General features: G+C 51.2%; 1 protein-coding gene across 1 annotated transcript in view; it reads left to right on the plus strand.

The window, feature by feature from the left end:
• The window catches only part of Fhad1 (forkhead associated phosphopeptide binding domain 1), a 112,501-nt gene that overhangs the window by 66,522 nt on the left and 25,349 nt on the right, over positions 1-20,630 (plus strand). The window contains exons 16-26 of the mRNA XM_060379138.1: positions 77-217; positions 3,856-3,963; positions 4,206-4,313; positions 7,093-7,200; positions 8,115-8,219; positions 12,211-12,384; positions 14,312-14,537; positions 16,678-16,762; positions 18,495-18,601; positions 19,854-20,013; positions 20,321-20,447. Coding sequence (XP_060235121.1) covers positions 77-217; positions 3,856-3,963; positions 4,206-4,313; positions 7,093-7,200; positions 8,115-8,219; positions 12,211-12,384; positions 14,312-14,537; positions 16,678-16,762; positions 18,495-18,601; positions 19,854-20,013; positions 20,321-20,447 — 1,449 coding nt within the window. The remainder of the gene's footprint in view (positions 1-76; positions 218-3,855; positions 3,964-4,205; positions 4,314-7,092; positions 7,201-8,114; positions 8,220-12,210; positions 12,385-14,311; positions 14,538-16,677; positions 16,763-18,494; positions 18,602-19,853; positions 20,014-20,320; positions 20,448-20,630) is intronic.

The following is a 20,630-nucleotide window of genomic DNA, read 5'->3' on the forward strand; positions in this document are numbered from 1 at the left end:
TGAACAATTTGTAAGTGGCAAAAGGACTCCTCAGTGTCTCAGCTCTGGGCTTCAGTTGGCTTTTCTCTCCTTGCAGGTCCAGGTGAGAGTTTCCCAGGAAAGTCAGCAGTCTCTGCAGCAGGAACACCTGGCTGAGAAGGAGAAGCTGAGTGAGGAGAAGCTGGAACAGGAGGAAAAGCTGAAAGCCAAAATCCAGCAGCTGACAGAAGAGAAGGAGGTAAGGTGGTCCGTGGCAGTTCCTTTGAGCCTGGGAATTGAGGGGGGGAGGGCTCGTACCATGGGCCACGAGGGTCTCTGTGCTGAACAGCAGCGTCCCCAGTGTCTGTACTGGCGTGTTGGTTCTAAAGGGGTTGCACAGGCTGAATGATTCAGTTCTGAAACTCAAAGCAGTGGGCTAGAGAGATGGCCCAGTGGTGAAGAGCGTTCGCCACTCTTGCTTCCTAGCACAGTATGGCAGCTCGTAGCCGCCTGTAACTCCACTTCTGGGGGGTCTGGTGCCCTCTTCTAGCAAAACACCCACACATGTTATATAAAAAACAAAACAAGAACTTTAAAAAGAGAAGGCAACACGGAAAGATCACCTGGGCGAGGCAGGCATGTTGACAGCTCAGGAAACGCCCCCCTAGTTGTGTTGTACTGAAGTTGCCTATACAAACCGGGGGGGGGGGGGGGCGCTGCTGCAGATCCTGGTACAAAAGGGAGAGACCAGGTGTAAGCAAAACCGGCTTCAGGTCACGTCAGCCTTTCTTCCCCTCTCGATATGTAGCTGGGCAAATAAACTGGCCCAGACTGCTGCTCACCCATTTAGAAGCCAGGCCAAGCAGAAAGGCCTCCCGAGGTGACTCTCACACCGAGTAGGGTGCCTGACCTATCTGAGGGTCCGTCTGAGCTGAGGTGCAGCGTCTACTTCACAGCTCGGACAGCCCCCGCCAGAGGCTCACAGCACCCCAGATCTGCATCCTAGACACAGTGTTGGAGGACCCGGGGCTCCAAGGATAGTGACTCTAATCAGATGCTGTATTAGAACTAGCCTGTGTCACAGACTAGACTTCACAGCTGTGACCGCCTTCACGAGGCCGGTGCAAGACTGGGCCCATAGACATCTGGAAGGGACAAGGAGCACACAAGGCCCTGCCCCTTCCCGAGGACCCATGGGCAGCTATGCTTGAGGGAGAGATGGGGAGAGGGAGGGTATGAGGTACTATGGGGAATACTTGAGAAGAGAAAGGGGATCGGAGGGAGGAGGAGGCGATAAAGAGAGGGTAACGGGGTGAATATGACCAAAATACATTATATACATATGTAAATTTCATGAAACCCATATTATGCATAATGAATATATGCTAATAAACTGTGCCATTTAGACTCTGGGGACAAAGGTGAGAGTGCAGCTCAGGCTCCGGGGTTCGTAACATTCCAAAGCACAGCCATGTTTGATAGCCACCCCCAGAGTGGGTGTGTAGGGCTGTGCACATCGTGCCCGACCTGCTGGACCCCTTCCCCTCCCAAGCACTCCCTCTCTCTCCTCAGTGAAGGACAAGGCCTTCCACAGCTTCACCACCTCTTGGCTCGGCTCCAGTTCAGTGACTCCCAACTTGGACAGTCCCTCTCTGTCACACACACCTATTCCCCAGGCCTCTCTCCAGCCTCCAGTTCACATCCACTTCCTGTGTGTGTGTGTGTGTGTGTGTGTGTGTGTGTGTGTGTGTGTGTGTGTGTGTGTAAGAGAGCCTGTGGAAATCAGCCTCCTCCTTCCACCATGTGGGACCTGGGAATCGAACTCAGGTCATCAGGCTTAGCAGCAGACATCTTTACTTGTGGCGCCATCTTGACAGCCCCCTTTCTGCCTTTTGTCAAGTGGAGGATATAAAATAGGAGAACCATCGGCCAAAAATTATGTATGATTCTCGTAAAAGTAAGATTGATGATGGCTGCTGTTCCTATCAGCCTTCTCCTTGATATCACAGAATGCCTGACATTAAAAAAGAAAAAAGCCTGAAAGAAGGAAGGAGTCTCAAAAAAGTATTTTGTACACAAAACAGTGAGTTTTATTATGACATTTTCGTGCCTATATAATATTCTAATTTGACCATATTCTCCCCATTATCCTTGTATGTCCTCCCTCCAGGCCCCTCTTCCCCTAAATAGTCCCCTTGGCTTTCATGTCACATGCTACACTCTATATTCCACAGGTGTGAGAAAACACAAAATAGGGCTGAGCATGGTGACACACGCCTTTAATGCCAGAACTCAGGAGGTAGAGGCAGGCAAATCTTTGGGAGTTAGAGGCTAGCCTGGTCTACATGATAAGTTCCAGGCCAGCCAGGAATAAAGATCCTGTCTCAAAAACAAACAAATAAAATCATTACTCTTAAAGTAAAGGTACAGTTTAGCATTGGACTCATAGGTCCTGGTACAGCCTGTGGACCGAAGCTTGGTCCCATCTCATCAATTCCTCATGTGAGAGAAAAAAAATGCTGGTCTTTCGGGGTCTGGCTTCTTTCCCTTGACATGGTTTCCAGTTCTGCCCATCTCTCTGCAAACACTGTCATCCCATCCTTCCCTACTGGCTCCACTGTGCAACGTGACACGCTTTCTCTCCATGGTTGCTTACCTGCTGGGGAGCGTCCAGCTGGTTCCCTGCCCGAGCTGTTCTGAATAGGCTAGCGCTAGCAACAGACCTGGGTGTCGGGAATCGCTGCCGCAGATTCACTCCTTCAGAAGCTGCCTCGTACACTAGTTGTGTTTAGCTTCTTAGGAGGAAGGGGGTGGCTACTTTGGCTCAGTTTTGGATGTGTTGGACCCCACGCACTGGGCATCATCACGGTGTCAGGAGCATGTATGTATGTGGCAGAGAGGACACAAAGTGACATCCACACTTAGCCAGATTGTCATGTCCACCCTGGCTCCCTTCCAGCTTGACCCCAGAGAGTCATCTAAAAGAATATTTGTGCGCCTTAGTCCTTGTGTGTGTGTGTGTGTGTGTGTGTGTGTGTGTGTGTGTAGACACAATTACATCATGCTACATGTATGGAATCAGTTCTCTCCTTCTACAATGTGGCTTTCAGATGTTGAACTCATGTTGTCAGGTTTGGCAAGCAAACATCTTTACCCACTGAGCCATCCCACCAGTCCCTCCTTGTTTTTGTGTTTTTTGTTGTTTTGTTTTTGTTGTTTTTTGTTTTGTTTTGTTTTGTTCTTGATACAGGGTCTCTCCCTGGCCTGGAACCTGCCAAGCAGGCTGAACTATTTGGCCAGTAAGCCCCAGGAACCCACCTGTCTCTTCCCCGGTCCTGGAGTTACAAGCGCATACCATCATGCTTGGCTCTTTTTAAGTGTGTGTCTCTGTGTGGTATGCATGTATGTGGTTGTGCATATCCATATGTATATGAGGGTGTGCATAGGCTTGCAACTTGAGTGCATCTGGGAGTCCAAATTCACACAGACTTCAGAGTAAATGAGGCCGATGCCCCAATATCTCTAATTAAGCTTGTCTCCTCCTGTGCAGAGTGGAGGAAGATGGTTGTCACTCCATCGAGAATCTCGAGTTGACCATTCCGTCACTCCTTCCCCACATCAGCCCAATGCAGGAAGAGTTAATACTCATCTTGTTGTACGGATATGGAAACCGAGGCTTCTATGCATGGACTCTCAGCTGCCAGGCCCCATAGCTGGCGAGGCTCCATCCAGGGTCCTCACCTGCCCTCCCACCCCACTCCAGACCCCATGCTCCAGTCCATAAACTAATGTCCACATCCTCTTTAGGGTGTGGTAAGGACGGAAGCATGAACCTGGCAGAGTCCACTTTCCTGCCATGGAAACCAGGTCTGTCTAACAAGGGTCCTTGACTTGCAGGCCCTGGAAGCAAATATTGTCCAAGAGAAAAACAAAGCAAAGGAGGCTTTACAGGGGGAGCAGTCGAGAGCCCAAGGTTTAGAGAGTCGCTTGGCCTACCAGAAAAAGGTAAGCAGTCCAGAGACAGGGAGTTAAGTCTGCCCAGAATATCAGTCAGGACCTACAGTCGTCAGGGTCCATCTAAGGGTCTCACACAGACCTGCGTCTTCAGAGGCCAGGGAACCACCGGCTCTTCTGCCAGGCCCGGGTGAGGCATGCAGAGTATGGGAACGCAGAGCAGACAGAGCCCAGGGAGAGTCCACTTCCTGCCATGGCAACAGGAGGACTCCACAACAGCTGTTGGCTTGCAGGCTTTGGAAGAGAGCATCACTCAGGAGAGAAACAGAGAGCAGGAGGCCCTGGAGAAGGTGCAAGCTCGAGTCCGTGAGCTAGAGAGCTACTTGGCCTGTCAAAAGGAGGTACGCCCAGCAGGGGGGAGGCTGGCTGGAGGGACTACAGGCAGAGTAGGGGGTGCTGCCCTGTGCTGTTTGTCCTGGCCTGGGCGCTGCAACTGGGGAGATGCATAAAGGACTTGGAAAAGAGCCATGGAGATGTAGCCTTGCCAACCAGTTGAGAGAAAGAAAAAAAATTTTTTGAATGTGATGAGCCAGCTGTGGTGTCTCCTTCCCATCACCCCAACACTGAGGTGAATTCAGTCAGGAGACTGAGAGGATCACTGTGAATTTGAGGCCAACTAGGGCTCTGACTCAAGGGTGACAGCACAGAACACAGGTTGGGCAGTGGTGGCACACACCTGCCCTGAAATAGCAAATGGGGATGACGGGATCTTGAGAGAATAGCCCAACAGTGTCCTAAACTCACTCCTCTTCAGCATCAGCATCCGAAGTTGTCCTCATCCCCCAGCACAGGGAAGCCCAGGGCTGGCAGGAAGTCTGTCTTAGGTTGGGGTGAGTCCAACTCCTTCTGGCAGACAGGTGGCCATGATCGACCCAGCTCAGGCCTCCTCTTCCACATAGCGGTCCAGATGCTTAACAAGGAGGCACCTGCCCCTGTAGCCTTCCCAGCCAGCCCCAGCCTCCCAACCCTGTCCCCTGCCAGGCACAGCAGGATGGGAGCCTGGCCTGGATCCCCTTCCAGTGCCTGTTCTGTGCTGCAGAAGGTCACAGTGGATGGAAGGGCCTGCAGATGTGTTGTACCTAGAATGTTTTAGTTTGGACTCATAAATTGTATTTGAAAATCCAGATTTCCATTCTCTCCTGAAAAGTCAAAAACTCTGGCCATCATTTCTACTTTGGAGGAGGGGGGTTCTGGAATTGATCCAGCAGGAGTGGTTAGAGTAGAATCCTCTGAGCCCATGTCTACTCCGGTGAGTGCCCAACTCCTTAAGCTCTGTAGTTTGCAGCTCATCACCTTCTTCGTCCAGAACCAAATGCCATCCCTCCAGCCACGGAAGAGTGGGGAAGGGCTTTCCATCCCTGCTTAAAGATGCTGCGTTTCAGTGGCTGCACCCCAGACTCTCACCCACAGGAAAGCTCTGTTGCATTGTCAGTTTGCATTTAGCTGTGGTCAGGGTCAGGTTCTTTGCGCTGGTGCTTTCCCTGTGGATGCAGGCTCCGTAGCCACTCAGGTCACACGTTTGAGTTTATTGGTACCTCCCTTCTTGGAAGGGGGCTGTGAAGGCCAGAGATAATTCCACTGATTTGTGGTAGCTACGGTCAGGGTCACCACAGCCACGTCTCCCTGGACTCGAGCATTGACCCCACCTGACAGCCCTCCCTCCTCAAACTGGAATGCTTGCCTGCCCTCCCAGGGCATGTATCCACCTCCAACATGCAAGTCCACCCAGACAATCCAATGTGGCTCCAGGGAGATGTTTTCAAATGGGTCCTCACACAGCTGTTCCTCGGCGCTCTGTCAACAGTGTTGCCAAGGTTTGTCCTTGAGTTATGTCTCCAGGCAGGGTGAGGAAGCAGGTTGAGTGTGTGTGTGTGTGTGTGTGTGTGTGTGTGTGTGTGTGGTCGCCATGGAGTCACCTCAGTCAGGTGCCATCCGGGAATTTAGAGATTCCAAGCTGATGGGGCAAGTCAGGAAACTTTAAGTCTCTGGGCAGGGTGTGGTGATTCACAGTTCTAATCTCTACTCAGACAGCAGCAGAGCCATGAGGAGCTCTGTGAGGTTGAGGCCATCTTGATCTACATTTAGAGTTGTAGGCCAACCAGGGCTACACAGTAAGATTCTGCCTTAAGGAAAAAAAAGAAAAAAAAAAAAAGCATCCTGCAGAGCGGGGCTAGGCTTACACCACTTCTTCAGAGGGTCAGGCCGCTTCTGACAGGGCCTGACTGTAGTTTCTTCCTGCAAAGAATCAAGACACCTTTTTGTTTGTTTATTAGGGGTTTGGTTTTGTTCTTTTATTTGTTGGTTTGGGGTGTTTTGTTTTGTTTTGTTTTAACAGAGGATCTATTAGCCTAGGCTGGCCTCAGACTCACAATATAGCCAGTGATAATCTTTGAACTCCTGATCCTCTTTTTTTTCCACCTCCCACATGCTGGGATCACATATATGAACCTCATAAAACTTATCTCAAAAGGTGTGTGTGGGCGTGGCTCCTGTCTACCTCCTGTGGAATAAGTGCCTTCAGAAGGCTAATCCTCTCCAGTTAGTGCAAGTCATGTTTCAAGTTCCAAACGCCAGCGTGTGAAAGCTGAGGGGACCGCCAGGACCACAGTTTCTGTCCTCTGGGGTACAACCTGCAGTGAGTCCATTAGCAGACTAACAGCAGCACGAAATAGACCAGATGAAGTTCATGGCTAGGGGTAGCAGAATGCTAACCCAGAGTTCTTCCTTCCTCCCGGGCATCCCTGAAAGTCTCACCCTGAACCTCCTAGATTCTAGAAGAAACTAGAAAGTGGTAACTGGCTCATTTATCCCCGCACACCCCCATCCTCCTGAAACCAGTTCTTCTTCAGAAATCTACTTCACGCGTTGCTGGTCAGCTCCCAGAGCCTCTGTACACAGCCTGCCCATTTGCTGTGTTCAGGACCTTGGCCTCCCGTGATGTGACCCTGAGCCCCCACCACTTCTGGCCCCGGGTTTCCTTGTCTATACAAAGGGTTCTTAGCAGCAGCTCCCCATAGGGGTGCCATGGCGGGGGGTGAGGTCCTCCTGGGGGTAACATGGATGTCCATCTTAACTGTTAGCCTTAATTTGGATGCTGAGATTATTGAATGTGCCTTTCAGGCCCTGGAGAACAACATGGCTTATGAGAAGAAAAAAGCATGGGAAACGCTGGAGGCAGAAAGGAGGAAGTCACAAGACCTGGAGAATCAGCTGACTCAGCAGAAGGAGGTAGGCGCAGCCAGGGCCTTCTGGGAGGGCTTCCAGCCAGGTGTGCCTGGCCACCCTGCGGTCCCATGGCCACACTGCTGCTGCACCTCTGCCGGAAGTGGCCAACACCTGCCACCCACTAGCAGACCCGGGAGGATCCCTGGAGCTCAGAAATATGGGAATTTAAACTCTCGCACACTTTGTGGGACAAAGGTTGCTGTATGTAAATAGCCCTTCCCTGAAGCTACCAGAAATTGTGCCTGCTGGAACAGGAAATATGTTCTGAGCACCCTGCCCCACCTCCCAAAAGCCAGGGACTTCCCAGGGTGAACCTGTCCGGGTGCCAACACCCACCAGGTCAGACAGTGGCTCAGCGCCAGGTACTGAACAATGGTGATCGTGTCGTTTTAGTGATGCCAGCCCAGGAATCAGGAAAAGGAGCCCCTCCCTCTTTATGCTCCTAAGACTAACTGAGACATGCCTCCCTGCTCCCCAGACTCTTCATATCCTCTCACCTCAACCCTGGCAGGCACCTCGTTCTTTCAGCTCTCATCCCAAACCTTAATCAATGGTTTTGATGGTGACTCCCCTTGCAGTGAGCTGACCCTCTGTCTTAGTCAGTGTTCCACAGCTGTGGAGAGAAACCATGACCAAGGCAACCCTCGTAAGAGGAAGTATTTAATCAGGGGCTTGCTTACAGTTTCAAAGGGTTAGTTAGTCCATTATCATCATGGCGGGGGTATTGTGGGAACATGGCTGCGCTTGTGGTGCTGGAGCAGCAGCTGAGAGTTACTCCTTGATCCAGGGCAGAGAGGGAGAGCCTGGGCCTGGCCTGTGACACATTTCCTCCAACAAGGCTAACCCTATCCGACCCTAATCAAATTACCATACCCTTTCTCCTGCTTTCACCCTCAAACCCCCTCCTTGACTTCCAGATCTCAGACAGCATGACCTTCGAGAGACTCAAAATGAAAGACAGTCTAGAGAGTGAAAAGAGGAGAATTCAGGACCTCGTGAATTGCCTGACCAAGCAAAAAGAGGTATGAGTGTCAGAGATGAGGTGACTATCGCTCCCACGGACCTGCCAGGCTCTGCAGCCAGGGTTCAAATCCTTCTGCTCCTTTCCAGCTGTGGGACTTCAGCAAAGTTCCTTACCGCCTCTGGGACTTGGTATTCCCACGTATGAAATAGAGTCGCTCTGTCATGGTGAGACACAGCTGCTGATCACATAGACGGCTCTGCCCACAGTACGCGCTTCGTGTGCCAGCCACACATGTGACTGTCAGACGTGCAGGGGCAGGATCCAAACCCAGGACTCCTAAACCTTCCTCTTCACCCACTTCTTCCATTATAATGAAATGTGTTTCTATAAGACCCACAATTCTGACTTGGTGGGTAAAAAGGAGGTGGCTGCCCACAATCCCACAAACCGCATGTGTCATTGCTCATCCTGGGTTCCCATCGTGTAAGGGGCACACGTGTACACACACACACACACACACATTCTTTTATATACGTAGGCACACACTCCTTGGCCAATATCTCAGTCAAAGTAGGCGAACAACATCCTACCTGGCAAATGAGAGTTAAATTTAAATATGTGAGTGTGAGCTGAAAGGATCTTCAGGGCCTGCTGGACCAAGAAGGGCATCGAAGTCTCTTTGCCTCCATTTGGGATGGGGGGGGGAGGTCTTTAACTCAGGCACCCACACATTGGCATGCATGTGTTTCAAGTGTCCCGGATACAGGGTGGCTCTGGAAACTGTATTTTTAACAAGCTATGCAAATGGCTCCAGAGCATCTTGAAAACGATCACCTAAGTGAGAAACCACATAAGCAAGCCTCTTGGCTTTGCACAACTGCTCTGGACCACACTTTGATGGGAGGCCTGAACTCATGGATGGGTATCCAGAGAAGGCAGAGTCCAGCGAAGCAAGAACTCAGTGTTGCCACCCTCCAGTGCGGAGACCCGGAGCTCCAACTGAGAACTGACCAAAGGAGCTATCTCTCTACCCTGTTTCCCAAATGACGCAATCTGGAATGCTGTAGAACGAGTCGGTGAGGGGTGGGAATGCGTTAGTCAGGGACTGCGGGAAGGGATAGGTCAGCAAGGGGTGGGCGAAGAAGGGAATTTAAATTGGTTAGAGGAGACAAGCTAGTAATGAGACTAATGTAAATATATCCGTCTTCATCATATGCGTATATGTGTGCATATACATGTCAGGGTGGAGAGATGACTCAGCGGCTAAAAGCACGGGCTGCTCTGACGGAGGACCCAGCTTAGATTCCTATCACCTAAGTGGCAGCTCCCAACTACCCATAGCTCCAGTTCCAGGGGATCCAAACGCCCTCTTCTGGCCTCCACAAGCACCAGCACGCAAGCAGTGCACAGACGCATCAGCAGGCAAGATATCCAGACACATAGAAGTAAACCTTTTTTTAAAGTATATCATGAATCAATAAATAAGCTACAGTTTTACCCCAGCAGTTTCAGGGCCAGGAAAAGCCTGCTGCTTGTGCAGTCGCTACACAGAAAAGGAGCAAGCACAGCAGGGCTACTAGCGCAAGCCTGTAATCCCAGCTCCTCAGGAGGCTGAGCTCGTTCAACACCAGTCTGGGCTGCAAAGCGGAGGACCCTGTCACAAAATAAAAAGTAAAAAGAAAGCTAAAGATAGACTTCAAAGATACAGTGCTTGCCTGGCTCGTGCTAGACCGTAGCTAGCTGTGGGTTCAAGCACACAGCTAAAAGACAAGCAAGCTCACGGAGGTGAAACTCTTCTGGGTACCAACCCCACAGAGCACCTCCACCAAGGCTGTCACAAAGAGAATTCTGCAACAGGGACACCCGTAACAGCAGCCTTAGATCAGGACACCAGAGCCATTAGCTAGGGGAGCTCATAGTTGGCCAATGGCACCACACACATCAAGGGAAGCAGTAACATGCCACCCGACAGGAACCCGCCATGCACCAGCATAGAGACCAGAGCTGCAGAGCAAACCCATGTGTGACACTGGCAGGGATTCTGTTAGGCGTTCCCCCCAAGCCCTGGGAAATAAAAACACAAATGGACAAGTTAAAAGCTTCCTCCAGACACAGGAAACAGTGACCAGATACAACCCCAAATGGGGCAGGAAATGCTTTCAAGACACAGGTCAGAGAATCGGTTAAACCATCTGAAGAATTTAAATAGCTCAATGGGAAGACTGCCAACTGAAACACCCAGCCGAAACACTCACCAGGTGCCTGCTGGACTGGCTTGTTTTGTTTCCTAGTACTGGTGAACGGAGCCCAGGTCCTCACACACACTGGCCGGGGCCCTTCCACTAACCTGCATCCAACTCTTTTTGTTTTATTTTATTTTTGAAATGGAGTTTCATTAATTTGCCCAGATTGAACTTGAACTCGCTATGTAATCCAGGCTGGCTTTAAATCTACCATCCTCCGGCCTCTCAGCCCTTTCAAGTAGCTGGAATTATCCGCTAGCACCACCACACCTGACCTGAATAGATATTTTTCTATCTTTAGAAAAAAAATATCTTATTTTTTATGTGTGTATGAGTGTTTTACCTGCATGTGTGTCTGGTGCCAGCAGAGGCCAGAAGAGACCATTACTGGAGTTACAGATGATTGTGAGCCACCATGTGGACGCTGGGAATCAAACCCGGGCCCTCTGCTAGAGCAGCCAATGCTCTTAACCACTGAGCCATCTCTCCAGTCCCCTGACTAGAAGTTTCTCAAAGGAAGGTAATTATCAGATAAATGAAAGAGCTCAAGGCTATCATAATAGCCAGCTTCAGAAAGGTTATCAACGGCCTTTAGCTCAGCTGGAAGAGTGCTTGCCTGGCATGCAGCAGGCTCTGAGTTCCGTCCCCAGTACCACACAAACCTGGCTTGATGGCACGTGCCTCTAGTCCCAGCACTTGGGAGATAGAGGTAGGAGAATCAGGGTCATCCTTAGCCACTGAGGGGATTCAAGATTTAGTCCAGAACTGCATAGGACCATATCTCAAAAAAGAAAAAAAAAAATCTATCCAGACCGAAGTGGATTATTTGCACACAGTTTCATTTCATTTGTATTTACAATAGAGCAATCAAAAGGTTGATGTCGTGGGGGGGGGTTGTCACACACCTTTAATCCCAGCACTCAAAAGGCAGAGGCAAATGGATCTCTGAGTTCCAGGACAACCAGAGACAGAGAAACCCTGTCTCAAAAAACAGAAAAACAAAACAAAAGAATGTTGATGTCATTTACACAAGCAAACCAGATAGAATAGAGAAGAAAAATAGCTTCGGCTCTGTGGGCGTGGAACAAAGATGGCAGACAGTGAGTCTTCTCTAGACCTATTAGCATGACACAAAGATGGCCAACATGGTCTCTACAGTATCTATGGATACGGAGCAAAGACAGCTGAAAGGGGTTCTCTTCCAGACCTGTGTGTATGGAACAAAGATGGCTGACAGCAGGCCAACTCACACAGACCAGATGCATGGCTCAGTTCAGAAACACGTGAACTCTGTGCCCATACTCCAGTGCTTGGTACAGGGTCTCCAAGGGGGCAGTAGGACTGTAACAAACGTGCTTTGAGGGGAGGCATTAGCAATGCCAAGGACTTGGCAACTGGGATGCAATCTGGCCAGGGACCTGGAGTGAAGGGGGCGGCGTCTCCAGGTCGTGTGGTGGAAGCTAAGGACACTTAGCACATTCATCCTGGAAGACAGATTTAGAGAGAGACATGACAAGCCCTCCTCAAATATTTAAAGGGCTGTCTCATAAAAGAGAAATAAAATCTAGTCAAGCACTCCCGGTGACAGAATGAGGCTCAGAGACCAGATATCACAAGGAGACAGATCTCTGTGAAGATAAAGGAGAGGTCTGCAGTAATTGGAACCTTCCAGAAAATCCCTGGGCTTTGGTCTCAGGAATCCTCAACAGACTGGAGTCTGTGTCCTCTCTGAGGCACAGGGGCTAAGGGAGAAGAGCAAGTATTTAATCCCACATGTTGTTAATTTGGTGTTTGCTGTTTGTCTAGGAGATAGAATTAAAGGGGCAAAAGGAGGACATCTTAAATAATAAATTAAGCGACGCCCTGGCCATGGTAGAGGAGGCTCAGCGGATGAAGACAGCTGAAAGTCTCAAAGCTGACAACCTCTCCCTGAAGTTAAACGAAACATTAGCCGAGCTTGAAACAACCAAGACGAAAATGGTGGGTTGATCTGAAAATGGTAAGCCCTCCCCCATGGAAGATTACAGCATGTGCTGGCTAGTGTTAGGTCAACCTGACACAAACCGGAGTCACCTGGGGGGGAAAAGGGACCTTTACTTGAGAAAATGCCCCCACCAGGTCAACCTGTGGGCAAGCCTGTGGCGCATGCTCTCTCGGTTGGGCAGTACCACCTGTGGGCTGGTGGTCCTGGGAGCCATAAGAGAGCAGGCTGAGCAAGCCAAGGGGAGCAAGGCCTTAAGCAGCACCTTCCTCAGCCTCTGCATCGGCTCCTGCCTCTAGGTTCCTGCCCTGCTTGAGTTCCTGCTCTGACTTCCTCAGCAGTGGAGAGTGATAAGATGAAATTAACCCTCTCCTTCACAACCTGCTTTTGGCTGTGGTGTCATCAACAGGAATAGAAATCCTAAATGTGACACAGTATCAGGAGAATTGGGCTGTGTTGTGGGGGAGCGGTGAGACCAAGCAGCTTCTGGGCCAGATCCTTTTTTCCCTCAGGGACTGTCCTGTGCTTTGTGCACAGTAAGCAGCACTCTTCCCATATCCCCAGCTGACACAGACACTACCAAATGTCTCTCAGAGGCAAAAATCAGCCCTGTTTGAGAAATTATTATTTCTGGACCTAGTGGCGTGGGCTTGTAATCCCAGCCACTCTGGAGGCTGAGGAAAGATAAAGATACATTCGAGGTCTGCCTGACTTACAAAGTGAGTGTAAGAACAGCAGGGTAACTTGATAAGGACCTGTCTCAATAAAATAAATCTGGGGATCTGAAGAGATTGCAAAACATCCACGCTCATGGGTAGCTGGGAGGCCCAGCACATCCCTAGAAGAGAACAGTAGCCAAGAAAGGTGGGGCGGGAACTGAGGAAGGCGGGGCAGGAGCCGAGGAAGGCAGGGCAGGGGCCGAGGAAGGCGGGGCAAGAGCCGAAGAAGGCGGGGCAGGGGCCGAGGAAGGCGGGGCTGGTGACGTAGGAGGAGTCGGAGGGGTCTGGGATTGAGAGGTCAAAAAGGACTCAGAAAGTGGAGCTTACTTACAAGTTCTGTCTGATTTTCTGTGTAAGAGCCTCTGTTGGTAATTTTAGCTGATAAGAACTGCAGTGCCTGCATGTAGTCCGGCCCAGGGGAGGCCGAGACTGGCAGACCCCTGGGCCTCGCTGACCAGCCCACCTAGCCTACTGGTAAATTCCAGGATGGCACCTGAAGAATGACACACAAGGTTGTCTTCTGAGCCTCACACACACACACACACACACACAAAGAAATACAAATCGGTTTGCTTTTTTTGGTCCAACTGTTCATCCATTTATTAATCTTTTAAAGATATATTAATTTTTATTTTAAACATATGGGTGTTTTGCCTGCGTCTATGTCTGTGCACCACCTGTGTGCCTGGTTTTCGTGGAGGTCAGAAGAGGGTGCCGGGTCTTCTGGAACTGGTGTTAGAGATGGTTGTGAGCTGCCATGTGGGTGCTGGGAATTGAAACCAGGTCTCTGGAACAGCCTCCTGGGCCCCCTCTTCAGCTCACACACACCACTCATTACTTTTCATCCAGCATCTGGGTCTAGGTGCTGTGGGCATGCCAGCAAAAGAGCAGGCAAGGTTTCTGTTGTGTGGAGCTCAGAGAAAAACAAAACACAAAGCCACTCCAGGTGTGGGGACAAGAAAATTCAAATAGAAATTGTCTGGGGCTCTTCTATGAACATGTCTGGGAAGATTCCTCCAAGGAGGTGACGTTGGCTAGAGCCGAGACCTGGAAGACGGTGGAGCAGCCCTTGGGGGCAGGGAGAGAATGCCAGCAGGAACAGGGCATGCAGAGGCTCTGAGGTGGGAGGCAGCCTTGCACCGGTGCGTGCAGAGGAGGCGGGTTGCTGCCGTCTGAGCTGGCTCCTGAGGTTAGAGTGTTTCCCCAGGTAAGGACGGAGCAGCAGCTGAAGCTGCAGGAGCAGTCGATGAAGGCGCTGGTGGATGAGCGGGAATCCCAGAAGCACGGCTTCGAAGAGGAGATCACCGAGTACAAGGAGCAAATCAGACAGCACTCGCAGACCATCGTGAGCCTAGAGGAAAGGCTCTGCCAAGTGACTCAGCACCACAGGAGGATAGAAGAGGACATCGCAAACTTAAAAGACAATGAACTAGGTAGGGCGTGGGGGCGGGGCTATGGAAGAGCAGCTCCCTCGAGGGCTCCTCTGAAAGCCTCCCTCATTCTCTCTCTGCTCCTCGTTGCACATGACGCTGGAAGCCCTCCGAGGCCTCAGGGAACCAAAGTAATGACAATGAGTTAGGACATCTTTTGTGCCAACCCAGTGAGCTGGCGAAGCACGTGGGCAGCCAGAGCTATTAGTGGAGTTGTCTTTTCTACATGAAAATGACAGTCCAGGGCCTTCTCTATGCCTCTGGCCACTGTGACCTTACTAACAGCATTCCTGGGCAGCCGGGACCAGCCTCCTACAAAACAAACCCAAAGAGGCTAAAAACAGCAACCAGAATTAAGCCACTCGCTCACCTTAAATGACCTAGGTCACTCATGACAGACACTAAGCTCTGGGAGGAAAATTCTGGATGCAGAGGCCTCAACATCAGCACTGTTGGTGTTTGGCACTGGATAGGCTTTGCCTGGGGGCAGGGTGCCCGGCTTAGCTAACTCCCTCCACTGTTAGCCTCATTCCCCTCCCACTTCACAGCCAAGTGTCTACCCTCCAGAGGTGAGCTACCCTCCAGTGGGAGACACAGAGGGTTAGCTCAGGCTCACTTTTGTGCGCCATTCATACAGCCCTCTCATTTGTGCACATGTGATGCCTCAGCTTCCTTTGGAGATCCATGATAGACAAGCCAACCAGTATCCCTATGAGTAACCAAGTTAGCGCCCAAACAGTGATTCGGGACAAGCAGGGCACAGAGCAGGTTCTGTCTCCTGACTCAGAGTCCAGGTAAGAGTGAGGATGCTCAATGGGACCTAAGGGAGACAGCATCTTTGTCATCTCCACCCTGAGGTGGTTGTCTGCCATAAAGCAGGCATTGAAAATAAGTGTTTGTTAAGTAAAGAAACAACTGAGTAAGAACTGGAAAGCAGAGGACAGTGGGCTACGGAGTTTGTGAGGAAGCCAGGAAGCTAGGAAACATGGATTATTTTAAGAGTTTTGTCTAAAAAGAGAGATGTAACCCCTCAGTAGGGCTTGAAGCTTGGCCTGGCCATTTGCATCAGGTCCCTCATTCCCATATTGCTCTCTTGTCTGTGGGTGTCATTGATGACCTCTGCCTCACCCAGTAGCCAGGGAGAGCTCATAGCCATATTAGCTCGTTTTCTGTTGTTGCTGGACCAGTATTATGAGTAGTCAGATGAAAAAGAAGCAGTTTAGGTGGAGGTTAGGTTCAAGGTGGAAAGTATGTTTCTGGTGATGGCCTTGCCAGCAGGGTCCTGAGAAAACTTAGGGTGTCACATGTCAAGAGAGAAGGGGTATGGGGTGTGGCTCAGTTGGTAGAGTGCTGGCCCAGGAAGTCCCGGGTTCAATCTGTCACCACGGAAACACGATCTGGTGCTGTTCCACGCCTGGAATCTTAACACTTGGGAGGTGGAGGCAGGGGGATTAGAAGTCCAGAGTTATCATCAGCTACATGGCAAGTTTGAGGCCAGCCTGAGCTACATGAGAATGATTTTTCTGTTTGGTTGGTTGTGTGGGTTTTTTTTTTTTTTTTAAGATTTATTTATTTATTGTGTATACAGTGTTCTGTCTTGTGTGTACACTTGCTCACCAGAAGAGGACACCAGATCCCATTATAGATGGTTGTGAACCACCATGTGGTTGCTGGGAATCGAACTCAGGACATTTGGAAGAACAGCCAGTGCTCTTAACCTCTGAGCCATCTCTCCAGCCCAAGAGACTCTGGTTTTGTTTTGTTTTGTTTTGTTTTTATAATAGGAGGAGGTAGAAAATAACAAGACACAAGGCATGTGAATGTGTGTAGTCTCTGTCCCTCTTCTGAAGCTGGCATCCATGGGTCCATCCATGATCCTCCACCATGATGGCCTCATCTCCTCACTCCTCTAAGTCCTCACAGTGGGGATTAAATGTCAACATATCACTTCAGAGGACACAAGCCACATCCAGACTTCACACACAGAGACAGCCTCAGCCTTAGCTACACATGTAAGGAGTCTCGGGGTAGAGAAAGTGCCAGTGAGTGGTGAGAGACACAGGTGTGTCCACGGGGCAGGGAAAAGGGAGAGTCCACTGATACGGCCTGTGATGATGTTGACGTGTCTCTCTGGTGCACACAGCTCAAAAGGAGGACGCGCCCCAGGAGTCCACAGCAGACACCCCGCTGGACAACAGTGACAAAGAAATCGCGTGCGACCACCTGATGTAAGTACCAAGGGCACTGGAGATGCTGGGACAAGGTCAGATAAGTGCTGTTGCTGCTGCTTAGGTTTCCCAATCTCTGCCGAGAAGGAGGAGCGGTGGGAGGACCCAGGCAGCTGTCTGTTCACAGCACAACTGCACGCTTGGTGGCCTTGCAGTCCTGGTGAGTCAGGCTGCCTCCCTCAGCGGCTGCCTCTGTAGGAAGGACATGCCTGCAGCTTGGTGACTGGGAGCTGGCGCTGTGGATGGCCTTGCCTCCTGAACCCCTCTGGGAAGGGTCGAGATCTTTTGATCCATGTTGACAGTGGAGACCACTTACAAAGGGTAAAGGCCCGGAAAGGGTTAACAGGTTCCGCTAAAACTCTGGCCAGCAAGATGGCTCAGCGGGTAAAGGGGCTTGCTGCTGAGCCTGACAATGGGTTTGCTCCCCAGAACCCACATGGTGAAGAGTGACTCTCCCCAAGCTGTCCCCACAGGTGCAATGTGGCAAGTATGCGCCCACACACATCCACACACAAAATATAGAAGATGTAAGGAGGGAAAAGCAGATTGGACTAATTGACCTTAACTCACTCGTCCCCGATCCCAACCCTCCCTAAGGGTCACAAAGTCTATTGAGCCTCGAGGAAATGACAGTTTGAAAGAAAACAAACCTGTCAGTGCCCGGGTGTAGGGACCCACACCTGTGAGCCCAGCCCTCTGAAGTGAACACAGGAGACAAGCCTGGGGCCCAAAACACAGCACAGGGGCTTGGAACATAGCTCTGTGAGAGAGCACTTGCCTTGTGTGTGTGAAGCCCTGAAAATTAAACAAGTGATGAGTAGAACAGTCCAGAAGGTTCCTGCAAAGCCGTACGTGAAGAAGGAAGAGTTAATCCATCACTCTGAGAAAGACAGAGGCACCCGTGTGAGAAGAGCCAGGGCTTGCTGGAGAGTGACAAGTGGCAAAGCCTTCTACACAAGGCCATTCCTCCCCCAACACAAGTGCACCCGAAGCACGTCTTTCCATCCAGGCCCCTCAGACTCCCTCCAAAACACAACAACAAAATAAAACCCCCTCCAAAATACAGCTTCCCTTTACTTTCTCCCCCTGTGCATTCTGTCATCCCTAATGAGTGTCTGTCCTGGGGGACACCCCTCCAGTGCAAACAGCAATCCTCACAGTGTCAAAGTCGCCCCTGCCATGTGTGGCACAGGAAGTCTGTCTTCTTACCATTCCTGCATCTCCTTAATGTCTGGTCCCCGCTGCTCAGGGTCTCAGCATGCCAGGGAACAAACAGAAAGCCCTTATTGTCTCCCAGTCTTCTTCCCCATCCTCGTGGAAGTCCTGAGCTCCCAAATGGTCTTCTACCCTCTTTCCACAAAACCTCACCGCATGTCCGTCTGTGTTGACAGGGCCCATTGCAGAACTGGCTGACACCCTCACTAGACCTCAGCAGACCTCAGTCCAATCCCACCAGACCCCTCGTTCTTTCTCATAGTGTGCTAAGTAAAAGTGCATCAAAATGAGGTTCTTTCTGAGTATTTAAAGGCTGCCTGTCCCTGCCTGGGCTGGGGTCCCAGGGTCCATCCCCAGGCATTTTGAGTCTTTCTCTGGGTCCTGCTATCCAGTCTTTTGGGAGTCACTGGGGAGTTGGCCACAGCTGACTTGGCCTGTTTTTTGTTTTTTTGTTTTTGTTTGTTTGTTTTTGTTTGTTTGGTTGGTTGGTTTTTGTTTTTTGTTTCTTACATTGCAGAGATGACTTGCTGACTGCTCAGAAGGAAATCCTGTCTCAGCAGGAGATCATCATGGGGCTGAGGACAAACCTCAGTGAAGCCCACAGCCGGATGTCAGACCTGAGAGGTTGGTACGAGTTCCTGGGTCATCTGACACCCTGACCCACTCAGGAAGGAAGTGAAGGCAAAGAGTCAGCAACCTTGGTCCCAAAGCCTCGTGTGGATCTGGGTTCCTGTGTGCCTGTAGCCCCTGTCACCCCGGGATCACACAGACTTGGTGGACCTTGAACGTCAGTATCATCTGCTGCAGAGCGTCTTCACCCCTGGGAAGGCAGTAGTGGGGTTCCCCTGGGGGCCGGTCCTTTGCAGGACCCTGGGGGCAGTGTAGAGAGGCCTCGCATGCTTCCTCTTCCTTGTGCAAAAAGGCCACACACCTCCTTCCTCAACGGCTACCCAGGGTAGGGGTGGGAAAGATCACCATTAGGCCCTTGACTTCAGACAAGACTGTACCTCTCCGAGCCTCAGCATCCTCATCTGTGAAGTGTGTGTGTGTGGGGGGGGGTGCCAACAGTAGTTCTCCCATAGCCAGCAACCAAAGATTTAAGGCAGCACAAGGGCCCTGGTGAAGGTTCTCCACAGCAGTAGGCCCTAAACCAGAACTCCGCCACAGCCAGTCTATTCACGTCAGCATCCCAGTAAATGCCAGCAGTGAAGCAGGGCTTGAGCCAGAGGGAGGCAGGGGAGTGAAGGGCAGTGGGCTGCCAATCAAGAGGGCACCGAGGTACCCAGAACTAATTCTGCCAGAGAGAGTGAGGAGCGGGAACGGCTGTCTGTGCCAGCTGTGCATGGAACGCTGTCGTGCCTGGCAGGCACCTAGCCCGGGAGACTCCAGGGCCTGAGAGCCCTGGGCGGAAAGCAGTCGGGCATGAGGCTTGGGTGGTAGAGTGCTTGCCCAGGCCGCATGAGGCCCAGCACTAAAGGAGAGTGAGCCTGGTCTCACACCCTGCACCCCAGCACTGAGGAAGATCTGAAGTTTAAGGTCACCCTTGGCCATATCAAGACCAGCCTAGGATGCATGAGACCCTGTCTGAAAACAAAAAGACCCAGAAGCGGGCAGGTGAACATTGGCCAGAGTGTCCCAAAAGACCGTAGGGGCTTGGGGAGGGGATAGGGCTCTTTTGGTGGTTGAGGCAGAAGCGGGGAACTTGCTGTGCCCCCTCTGTCACATGCCAAGGCTCCGGCAGAGCTCCTGGGGACCACTAGAAGCGCTGGGAACCCTGGGGCAGACCTGCCTCGTGGACCTTCCAGGGCTGTTAGCTAGTCCACGGCAGAGACCGGAGGTGGGGAACTACTTGCCACTAACTTCCTGTCACTCCCAGGGGACCTAAGCGAGAAGCAGAAGTTGGAGCTGGAGCGACACGTGGCCCTGGTGCAGCAGCAGAAGATGGAGCTGAGCACACTCAAGGCGAAGATGGCGCAGATGAATAGCCTTCTGGAGAAGAAAGACAGGGAACTGAAAGTCCTCAAGGAGACGCTCAGGTGTGGGAAGGGATCCACGTGGCATGACCACCCCAAGGCTTTTGGCACAGAGAGGGCTCAGTAAAGGCTGGTTAAATCAGACAGATGAATGAATGGTAGTGTTTCATTGCTTCCTAGACTCATTAATTAAAACAGCTGTGCTTTGTTCTGGCATGCGCATTCTCCCAGGTAACTGAGCTAGGCTTAAATGCAGGAAGTCTGAAAGAACTGTCACCTGTGGAAATAGTTTTACTTCCAGGTTACGGAGGCATGCAAAGGTCTGAGGGCCCTGAGCTGCCTGACACCCATGACGCCCCTCTCTGCCCAGGGCTTCCCAAGAGAAACCCAGACCCCAGCTGAGCACGGAGCAGAAGCCTAGGAATCTGAGCCAGAAGTGTGACATCTCAATGCAGATAGAACCAGTCCACACAGACACATTCTCCAGCTTCCAAGAGGTCAGTGTCTAGGGGGCCAGGCAGCTCCAACAGCCCAAGGTTCAAGCTTTCTTTCCCGAGAGTGTTGCTCATCCACCGTAAATGACCAAGAGAAACAGAGCCCCCCACCCACGATCACAGTCTCCAGGGTTACACTAGTGACAGTGGACCGGTGTCAGCAGCTCTTTGCTCTCCCTGCCTGCC

This window comes from Meriones unguiculatus, chromosome 3, assembly GCF_030254825.1.
Source record: "Meriones unguiculatus strain TT.TT164.6M chromosome 3, Bangor_MerUng_6.1, whole genome shotgun sequence".
NCBI lineage: Eukaryota > Metazoa > Chordata > Mammalia > Rodentia > Muridae > Meriones > Meriones unguiculatus.